Here is a 10,378-nt window from a genome sequence, read left to right as displayed (position 1 = left end):
GACAGCACCAGGCTTCTTCACAGCTAATCAAGGAATTGGATCAGCAGGGCGACCTAGAACCCCCGCTGGGGGGTGAGGATGTGAACACAGTGGTGGTTCCTACGCATTTCCTATTTCTGTTTCTGACAGGAGTCCACACAGCTGGAGGAGAACAGCCGACCAAAGTCCACGGAGAAAATCAGTGATTTTAGCTCAGACCAGTGGTTCTCAGTTATTTTCCGTCATGCCCCCCCGACCCACACCCCCACGAATTGAAATACTTTTGAGAACCTGAAAACATTTCAATATTTTTTATCTGTACAAACCACTGTATGAGTTGCTGCCACCTAGTGACGAGTCTTGTTATCATTCAAGCATCACAGCAGTGGTACAGATGTCCAAGTTTCATGTTTCAAGTTCCTTTAGAACCGATGAGCGTCAGTTCACACTGATGTGGCCTGGGTTCAGTTGACACATCGTAGACCTTGTAGACTGTGTGTTGTCTACAGCTGTGTTTCCATGGGGCCCTGACATCACTGTGTCCGGCCCTGTTTCTCTCCACTGTAGTTTTACATTATATCGGGCGCGCGCATTTCCTCGTGCACCAGCAGAGTTTATAGTGAGACAGACGCGCGGTTTGTCGTTAGAGTGAACCGGAGTTCAGGAGTGAAAGATCAGAACAGACGCGCGGTTTGTCGTTAGAGTGAGTTCAGGAGTGAAAGATCAGGGCAGAAGAGAGTGAAACAGAACAGAGGAACCAGAGGAACTGTGGAGTTTGGTCTATAGGAAACCAAATGATCCATCGACGGAGTTGTGCACAACACCTGCCCGCGTAGTAAACGTCTTCTCCGCACGAGCACAGGCGGTGATGCTGGCTGTGGGATCACCGGACCCTGGTCTTCTAGTGGACAGGATGACGGAGCTGTGGAGCCACAACACCACCACCATCTTCACCACCACCGCTACTCATGGCGCGTCCTCCCCCTGGAACCGCTCCAGCACCGCCTACGAAGCCGGACCGAACCTCTTCATCAGTCTGGAGGACATCGACGTGCCGGCGGACGGCTCCCCGACGCTGCGCATCCTCATCTCCCTGGTGTACTCGGTGGTGTGCGCCGCCGGGCTGCTGGGCAACCTTCTGGTCTTCTTCTTGATGAAGGCGCGTCGCGGCAGGAGGAATCGCTCCAGCATCAACCTGTTCATCCTCAACCTGGCCGTCACCGACTTCCAGTTCGTGCTGACGCTGCCCTTCTGGGCCGTGGACATGGCCCTGGACTTCAGCTGGCCCTTCGGGAACGCCATGTGTAAGATCATCCTGTCCGTCACCGTCATGAACATGTACGCCAGCGTCTTCTTCCTCACCGCCATGAGCGTCACCCGCTACTGGTCCGTGGCGTCGGCGCTGAAGGACCGGACCCGGCGGCGGGTGTGCCCGGTGCGCTGGGTGATCGCCGCGCTCTGGGTGTCCGCCACGGCGGCCACGCTGCCCACGGTTATCTACTCCTCAGTGAAAAGCGTGGCCGGGGAGCGGCTGTGCCTGATGGACTTCCCTGACGGCCAGTCGTGGCTGGCGCTGTACCACCTGCAGAAGATCCTGGTGGCCTTCGTCTGCCCCATGCTGACCGTCAGCGTCTGCTACCTGATGCTGCTGCGCTTCGTCCGCCTGCGCAGCATGAACAACAACCAGGTGAAGCGGCGGTCGCGGGTGACGCGCTCCGTCACCATCGTGGTGCTCTCCTTCTTCCTCTGCTGGATGCCCAACCACGCCATCACTCTGTGGGGAGTCCTGGTCAAGTTCAACCTGGCCAACTGGGACAAGACCTACTACATGGTGCACACGTACGTGCACCCGGTGACCGTGTGCCTGGCGCACACCAACAGCTGCCTCAACCCGGTGCTGTACTGTCTGATGCGCCGCGAGTTCAGGAAGAAGATGAAGGAGCTGTTCTGGAGGATCTCCTCTCCGCCCGGAACCAACAACTGCCACCTGCGGCCCTTCTCCGGGACCGTGAGAGCGGGACCGGACGACACGCAGGTGGTGATCCCGCTCAACAACGTGGAGACGGAGAACTGCCGGCTGTCGGTGCTGACGGAGCAGGGCGACACGGAGGCGCTGCCCAGGTGAAGACCGGTCCGTGGACGAGTTCCTGCTGGACTGGTCTGAGTGTCAGGACCGAGAGCCGAATCCACAGGTGAGGATTTAATTAATTTCTGAACTTGGTTTCAACGAAGAAGAAGACGAAGAGTTCAGTCAGTCTGAGTCCATCTCAGACCCAGGAGAGAATTTGCGCAAATTACGCAGGAAGACGATGCTTAAAAAAACAGCCTCAGCTAAACTCTGACCTCTGACCTCTGACCCCTGACTGAGGCAGGAGACGGACGGGCATTTGTTTGTGTGTCCCATGGTACAGTGGCCAAATGTTGGGGTTCTGGTGTGTCCTGGTCCGTGTGACTGCAGCCGTTTCCGGTGTGTGTGTTCGTTGGAAACCAGGACGTAAAAACAGAGGTGTGTGTGTGGTTCTAGAGAACACTCAGCCCAGCTTTTCCCTCTTTGTAAAAAGTACATTTTTAACCTAAAATATTTGTCCTGGTTTTAAACAGAGGGTCCGGGGGAGGCGGGGGCAGCCACCGTCATGTTTTTTTTTTATTTTTTTAATTCTCCACCAGCAGTACCAGTCCTACCAACATTAAATCCAGCAGCTCAGACCAGCACGGTTCAGATGAGATTTAATAATTGATAGAAATATATAACTGTTAATCAAAGACACACTGTGAAGTGCGTTCTTACCACTAGAGGGAGCCACCAATGGTTCTCATCATTTAACAGGTGAAATGTAAAAACTTGAATGTTTAAATTAATGTATAAAATTATTCCAGAATTTGGATCACATACTGGACCACATACTGGGCCACATACTGGGCCACATACTGGGCCACATACTGGGCCACCTTGAGGTATGGAGTCTTTGTGGGGCAGATCTGGTATCCAGATTGTGGACCCAATTTTCCCGACTATCGTTGGACAAACCTTTGGTTAAATCTTTGACTAGAATTGTCTTTTATTATTTAAAATGTTTTGTTTGTTTTTTGTCAAAGATTCTTGAGTGTTAGCTGTTTGCTTACACTAGCTAACTTTTATCATTGTCTTTACCCGTTTTTAGCTAACTGTTAGCTATTTTGCATGTTACTCTTTGGTGTGGCTAATGCTCCACATGAACATTTCTGTATCAGTTCTTTGCATGTTATCGAGTGCTGTTCATTGCTAACATTTAGCTGTTTATTTTTTCTACCACTGAAACATCAGTGTTCCTCAGCTCCTCGGTTCTCTCCTGTCATTGGACCGTTCTTTTTGTGGCTGCTTCAGGACACGTGTTGTAACTTTAACTAAAAAAAGTTAAAGTTAAAAAAACAACTCCGTTCTTTTCCATTTGATTTAAATGTTGAAACTTTATGTCAGAAATAAAAATGTAAATATGTGAATAATAATAAAATTATCAATTCAAATACAACGTTTGTGTCGAGGATGAAGACAGAAGACTGACACACACACACACACACACACACACACGTGTTCAGGAACTGTCAGGTGTCTGTCAGGGTAAAGTGAAAAGTTCATCGGTTCCAGCTCCAGTCAACAGAACCCAGAAGGTGAGAGAAAACGAATGTTCTGCCAGAGTTCCATCAGTGTGTGAACGCAGCAGCTGCAGCTCAGACCCTGGTGTTGGTGTTGACACAGCAGGACTTTGGTCCCTCAGATAAAGAACTGTTTTAGTTTCTCTGACTGACTGGGGGGGCGGGGGGGGGGGGGTGGGGACCTACACCGGGACTGCTGCTCCACTGCTGCCTCTTGTGGTCAGATTGTATAACTGAGGTAAATCTGTTGGAAACATCTGAGGTCAGTCACCAGAAGAGCAGCAGAACAGACCTGGACAGATGTGCTGATGATGTCACAGCTGTGGTTGTGATGTCATAGCTGTGGTGGTGATGTCAGCGCCTCACAGGTGTGTGTGTCACCGCTTTGGCAAACTGTTCACAGTGGACGTGACCGTCTGGACCCACACCAGCGTCCTTCAGCAGCTCGTCCACTGGTGAAGAGACACAACCATTGGAACAAAGGTTCAACCACACACACACACACACACACACACATATATATATTCGGTATGTGTGTGTACATGTCTGTGGACTCCACTCCTGTCAGTTGTCCTTCTCCTCTCTCACCTTCTTTGTTGGTCAGTTTCTCTCCATGTCCAGTTAGCTTAGCTCGTAGCTCATGTGCTAACACGTAGCCTTTCTGCTCCTTGTCGGCCATCTTCATGGCCTCCAGAATCTCCTCCTCCGGGGCCTCCTGCTGGAGCTGACGGTGCATGATGGCCAGAAAGGTGGAGAAGTCGAGTTCTCCACCTCGATCTGCAGGACAAAGACAAAGACAAAGGTCGGTCGCTGGGTTTTTATTTTCAGAGACTAAAAAGAAACATTTATTGATCTGCAGGTAAGGAGGTCAGTACAGGAGGAGGAGGAGGATGTAAAACAACATGAATTAAAGTGTTCCAACATCGGAACCATAAAGCCAGTGTGACTGTGAGATAAGGCAGCGTCAGTTTATCTGACTGAACAAACTGGAAACTGAGCAGTTCATTACTGACAATCACTTAACTGAGTATTAGAGAGAGATAAGAGGGGAGACAGGGGGACATCAGGACAAACACACACACACACACACACACACACACACAGTCCTATATTGACACCGTAAAGGAAACGTTCAGGGAAGAAAGCGAAGAAAACTAAGACGTGTCTGAAGTTATTTTGACAGTAACGAAGGAAAAGCCAGATATTAATTATTATTATTTTTAATTAAATATATTTATATATTTATATTTGTTTTGTCAACAAGTTGTTCATATTAGTTTAGTGAGGAAAAGTGAGACGACACAACAAAAGTAAATGGTACCTCAAGGTAAGACACACCTATGTTGTGGCTCAGCAGGTGGCGCTGGACCTCAGAGGGCGTGGGACTTGAACCGAGGCACCGCATCGCTGTGATCAAGTCCGGAGCTCCGATCTTTCCTTTACGTTGGCGGTCGTACAGAGAGAAGCACTCTTTGAACTCTGCAGGAACCAGGACTGATGTTAGTGAAGTACCAGGAACCAAACAACAGAACCACATGCCACTTCCTGATTGGTCAGTCTTTAATCTCACTGACTATGTGTAAAACCTGGTTCTCAAACAGAACTATTTTATAGACCTGTTGTCTGGGCACAATCTCAGAACAATCTCAGACAAGGATTTAGGCATAATAAAGTACCAGGAAGTCAGGGTACTGTTTGGTTCCACACAGACCTGAAAGAGGAGGAACGTTGGTGGAACCAGATAATAGACCATTAGATCTTAGACTAAGACAGACACAGTTCAAAGGTCCAGAACAGAGACGGGGTCGGGGTCTCACCGTTGATCTGATCCTGGGTCAGGAACTTGGCCTGTGATGAGACGGAGACAACAGACGGAGACAACAGACGGAGACAACAGACAGAGACAACAGATGGAGACAAGCCTGAGTTTGACACAAATGTGAGAAATAGTGTGTGGCTGTGACAGGGTCTCACCATCGTCTCTGTGTCTCTGTGTCTCTGTGTCTCCGTGTCTCTGTGTCTCCGTCTTTCTGTGAGCTCTAAGCTCCATCCACTCGTCCTCCGCCCAGGAACCTGATCCAGGTGTGTGTAAGATGAGGACAGTGATGGAGGGAGGACGCTCTGACACCCGTCCCTGGAGACTGAGTCCTGATCTCTAACCGAAGAACGTCAGTATAAACAGGATGAAAAAAACTGTACCTGAACCTGAAATTGGTTCTTTCTGAACATTTTAAAATAGTCCAGATCCTTGTGACCTTTGACCTTTGACAGGATGACCTCTTAAACTAACCTGGTTTTAGCCTCTAGGTCAGGACTAGGACTAGGACTCTAACAGTGAGGGTTTGACAACAGGTCTGTGGGACAGATCCAGGAACGGTACTATGACCCATGAACTACAGAGGACTGTATGGTCAAAGGTCACGGCTCCGACTGTTGGAGCGAGAACACCTCTGGAGGCTGTGGGCTCTGGACCAGAAGAACACACACACACACACCTGGTATGGTCCACTTTGTTGTCTTTGTGTGTGGTTCTACCCCGTCCTCAACGACTGATGTAATTAGTCTCAACACCTGAGAACGAATCAATAATTACTGACACACACACACACACACTCTCACATAACAGACATCATCATGGATCAGTGACTCTGACCAGTAGGAGGCAGTGTTGGGGCGAGCATCATTCACCCTACTGGGGGCAGTGATGGATGATTGGACGGATGGAGAGATGGATGGTTCTCTGGTTCTTCCGACAAAAACAACAAAAGGATTTGAATCCGATGGTGGAGACGGACAAACAGATTTGCCGGGTGGAAAGTTCCGTTTGTGGCGGTGAAGCCTGTTGAATGTCACTCAGAGCAGCGTTTATGAGCAGAAACTAATTATGACGAAGCTGCTGCTCAACGCTGCTGTTTGCTGAGCTGAGCTCTGTTTCTTCCTGAGGGACGCTCGCGTCTCAGCTCTTCAAACAGAACACACTATTCAGCTGCTTCAGTCACAGCCAACCAAATGTCCAGATGTGGATCAACACCAGCCCCCCCACCTTCCCCAAGAGATAACTCTGGTACTGAGGACCAGCAGATGAGTCTATATCTATAGGTTTGACTAGTCCAGTTCCAGGTTTTCATTTTAAGGAGACGGGTCAGGACCAAACAGTTCCAACCTCCTCCACAGTCAAGATGTCTTTGACGTCTTTGATTTTTTACAGAGTCAGATCTGTCAGCAGACTCGGCTAGTAATGTCTACGCCCGCTCATGTCAACAACCCCAGCTGCTCACCCTCCTTCACCAAAGATCATCCAAAAATGTCAAACCTGCTGGCCCTCTTCTGCCTCCTGTGGTCAGTCTGTGTCACTGATTTAGAAAACTTTTTAAAGGCTGTTACGGTGAGAAGAGCTCAGTCGTCTTCAAACCTCATCATCTTCAATCATCTACTCGTTCAAAGAGAGGTCAGTTCAGAGTTTATCCACTTATTCACCTCCTGTGTCTTCATGTGTCCTCCAGTCAAACACTGTCCAACTACGCAGGTGTTAAAGACACCTTCATGATCACCAGAGACTTTTCTTATATTTTCATGTCAGTCATTCTAATGCTGTAATGACTGACTCATTGTTTATATTTTATTCGGCTGTTTTAGGTCTTCACAACAGTTAAGTTGTAATATTTTTTTATCTATATGGATGTAATACGGTTTTAATAAAGTGTTTCTATGGTAGTTAAAGTCCGAGCGTGAAAGGCTAGGAGTCCAGGTCAGAGATAATTACCCAAAATGTTCAGTCCTGAGTCCAGTCATAGAGAGACGCCGTTGCGTCTTAACTCCACTGGGTGGTGCTAACAAAAGACTATCGACCTCCTCTTTCTTGCGGGAAATGAATATCCATACTTAATTTTGTTTTTAAACCAATTTAAACCATTTTAAGCGTAACACTGCGATAAATACAGAATAATGTTACACAACTTTCTTAAAATTAACTGAAAGTCAGCTTAGAAGTAAACAAATAACATCACCGAGAGCGTAAACTACAAACATACACAAATGACGTCTAAAACAAGAGCAGAGTCACAAGTGCAGTTAATATCTTTAGATTTATTAATTACACTCAAAATATAATTTATGTTTCGCGGTAGGAGAACAGTTTAGGGAACAGGAGAGCCGGAACGTTCCGGCCGGAGGTCATTTTAAGTGGTGCACTCACTCCCTTCCGGTGTGAGACTCGCTCACAGAGGGTGCAAGTGCTGCTGGTTTTCTCGAATTCTTTCACTCCTTTTTTGTTTTAGGGGCAGAATATTCCACTCTTTTATGTGTACGAAAGCTTTGTTGTGTGTAAAAACGGCAGTCAAAGGGCGTTGTTTTACTTCTTAGTCGTTTTAACGAGCGACTCGCTTGCTTGAGCTAGCAGACGAAAGTTAGCGGCTAACCCTCTTCTCTGACGCCTGAAGTCTGTCCGAAACAGTAGCCACAGAGCCGGGACTGTCGCTGTCGTAATTAGACTCTAGATCTCCAACATTCTCCCTGTGTTGTTTGGTGGGGGTTTTTTTTGTTTGTTTGTTTGTTTTTTTCAATGAAGAAGAACGTTTCACTTTAATGTGAGCTCCAGGCTCAGCTTTGGACACTTTAATGGGAGGCGGGTTGTTGTTGTGGAGGAGCGGACACAGCGGGCGACAACTAAGAGTAAAGCCGGGCTTCTGGCCACTTCCCCGGCTCACATGGAGTCTCTGGCTGGATACGTGTACAAGGCGGCGAGCGAGGGGCGAGTCCCGACCCTGGCCGCACTCCTGCTGCACCAGGAGCCGGAGACCCAGTACCTACTCGGCTACGTTACACACCTGTCCGGACAGAAGTCGACGCCGCTCATTATCGCCGCCCGGAATGGACACGACAAAGTTGTGCGACTACTTCTGGACCACTACCGGGTGGACACGGAACAGACCGGCACGGTTCGATTTGACGGGTAACTCTGGTTTCATTAAAGATGATATTCTAGTTTATTAATATCAGAGATTAGCAATGAGACTGACAATACATGGTTGCATTATTTAAAAATGCCTTTAGATCGTTAAAACTGTACTAATGTGTCGAGTTTGAGCCCAAAGATTCCTTTTAAGTTCTGGCTTCGACAAGAACTGTACTAATGTGTCGAGTTTGAGCCTGGCTTCGACAAATGATTGGTTTTCTTTTCAACACTGTAGTCAATCATTGATTGGTTATAATTAATCATAAGATGATGATGTCACGTTACCATAGTTCTCTGTCTCTGTTTGACTCTGTCTTTGTTTTTATTTCACAGTTATGTCATCGATGGTGCCACAGCTCTGTGGTGTGCGGCGGGGGCGGGGCATTTTGAGGTGGTGCGCCTCCTGGTCAGTCACCGTGCCAACGTCAACCACACCACCATCACCAATTCTACGCCGCTGCGTGCAGCCTGCTTTGATGGACGTCTGGACATTGTGCGCTACCTGGTGGAGCACGCCGCGGACATAAGCATCACCAACAAATATAACAACACCTGTCTGATGATCGCCGCCTACAAGGGCCACACAGACGTCGTCAAGTTCCTGTTGGAGCAGGGAGCTAATGCTAACGCCAAGGCGCACTGCGGCGCCACAGCCCTGCACTTCGCAGCTGAGGCGGGACACCTGGACATCGTTAAGGAGTTGGTGCGCTGCCAAGCAGCCATGGTGATGAACGGACACGGCATGACGCCACTGAAGGTGGCAGCAGAGAGCTGCAAAGCCGATGTGGTAGAGCTGCTGCTACAGCACGAGGACTGTGACAATGGCAGCCAGGTGGAGGCGCTGGAGCTGCTGGGTGCCTCCTTCGCCAACGACCGGGAAAACTACGACATCCAGAAGACGTACCATTACCTGCACTTGGCGATGACGGCGCGTTACCGCGACCCAGCCAATGTTATCGTCAAAAAGAATTTGCTGCCGATCGAGGCCTACGGTGGACGTAGAGAGTGCAGGACTCTGGGAGACCTGGAGGCCATCCATGCAGATCGAGATGCTCTGCACATGGAGGGCTTGATGATAAGGGAGCGCATCCTGGGATCAGACAACATCGACGTGGCGCATCCCATCATCTACCGCGGGGCGGTTTATGCCGACAACATGGAGTTCGAGCAGTGCATCAAGCTGTGGCTCCACGCGCTTCACCTGCGCCAGAGAGGAAACAGGAACACACACAAAGACCTGCTGCGCTTCGCTCAGGTCTTCTCACAGATGGTGCACCTGAAGGAGCGGGTCACGGCCTACTCAGTGGAGCAGGTGCTGAGCTGCAGCGTGCTTGAAATCAAGCGCAGCATGACACGGGTGGAGACAGCGACAGAGTCAGAACTACAGCAGGCCAGGGAGAACTACGAAGCCAACGTCTTCACCTTCCTCTACCTGACCTGCATCTCCACCAAAACCACGTGCAGCGACGAGGAACGCGCCTCCATCAACAAGCACATCTACGACCTGATTCAGCTGGATCCCCGCTCCCGTGAGGGCTCCTCGCTGCTCCACCTGGCCATCAGCTCCAACACGCCCGTGGATGACTTCCACACCAACGACGTCTGCAGCTTTCCCAACGCCCAGGTCACCAAGCTGCTGCTGGACTGCGGCTCGCCGGTCAACGCCATTGACAACGAAGGTAACACGCCGCTGCACGTCATTGTCCAATACAACCGGCCCATCAGCGACTTCCTGACACTGCACGCCATCATCATCAGTCTGGTGGAGGCCGGGGCCCACACGGACATGACCAACAAGCAGAAGAAGACTCC

General features: G+C 49.5%; 3 protein-coding genes across 4 annotated transcripts in view; 2 read left to right on the top strand and 1 right to left on the bottom strand.

Moving 5' to 3' along the window:
- The first annotated feature begins 675 nt into the window (after positions 1-675).
- Positions 676-3,444, top strand: LOC103379777 (relaxin-3 receptor 1-like). Its single transcript, XM_008311445.3, has one exon. The coding sequence runs from the start codon at positions 848-850 to the stop codon at positions 2,102-2,104; it is 1,257 nt and encodes a 418-aa protein (XP_008309667.1). The 5' UTR covers positions 676-847; the 3' UTR covers positions 2,105-3,444.
- Positions 3,445-3,538: 94 nt separating this feature from the next.
- LOC103379776 (calmodulin-like protein 4) lies at positions 3,539-7,634 on the bottom strand. Of its 2 annotated transcripts, none has more exons than XM_025056220.1 (4): positions 6,108-7,634; positions 4,951-5,767; positions 4,201-4,389; positions 3,539-4,064 (listed from the first exon to the last, which is right to left on the bottom strand). In XM_025056220.1, the coding sequence occupies exons 2-4, from the start codon at positions 5,147-5,149 to the stop codon at positions 3,967-3,969; spliced, it is 486 nt and encodes a 161-aa protein (XP_024911988.1). In that variant the 5' UTR covers positions 5,150-5,767; positions 6,108-7,634; the 3' UTR covers positions 3,539-3,966. The 2 variants fall into 2 exon arrangements, with proteins under 2 accessions (XP_024911988.1, XP_024911987.1); XM_025056219.1 differs by having other exon boundaries at positions 4,951-6,183; positions 6,266-7,634.
- Positions 7,635-7,829: 195 nt separating this feature from the next.
- fem1b (fem-1 homolog b) overlaps positions 7,830-10,378 on the top strand; it is a 5,086-nt gene continuing 2,537 nt past the window's right edge. The window contains exons 1-2 of the mRNA XM_008311354.3: positions 7,830-8,563; positions 8,900-10,378. Coding sequence (XP_008309576.2) covers positions 8,319-8,563; positions 8,900-10,378 — 1,724 coding nt within the window. The 5' untranslated portion in view covers positions 7,830-8,318. The remainder of the gene's footprint in view (positions 8,564-8,899) is intronic.

Source organism: Cynoglossus semilaevis, chromosome 6 (assembly GCF_000523025.1).
Source record: "Cynoglossus semilaevis isolate Cse_v1.0 chromosome 6, Cse_v1.0, whole genome shotgun sequence".
In the NCBI taxonomy this organism is placed as follows: domain Eukaryota; kingdom Metazoa; phylum Chordata; class Actinopteri; order Pleuronectiformes; family Cynoglossidae; genus Cynoglossus; species Cynoglossus semilaevis.
Note: the sequence above shows the minus strand (reverse complement) of the source record. Positions and strands in the feature narration are given on the sequence as shown.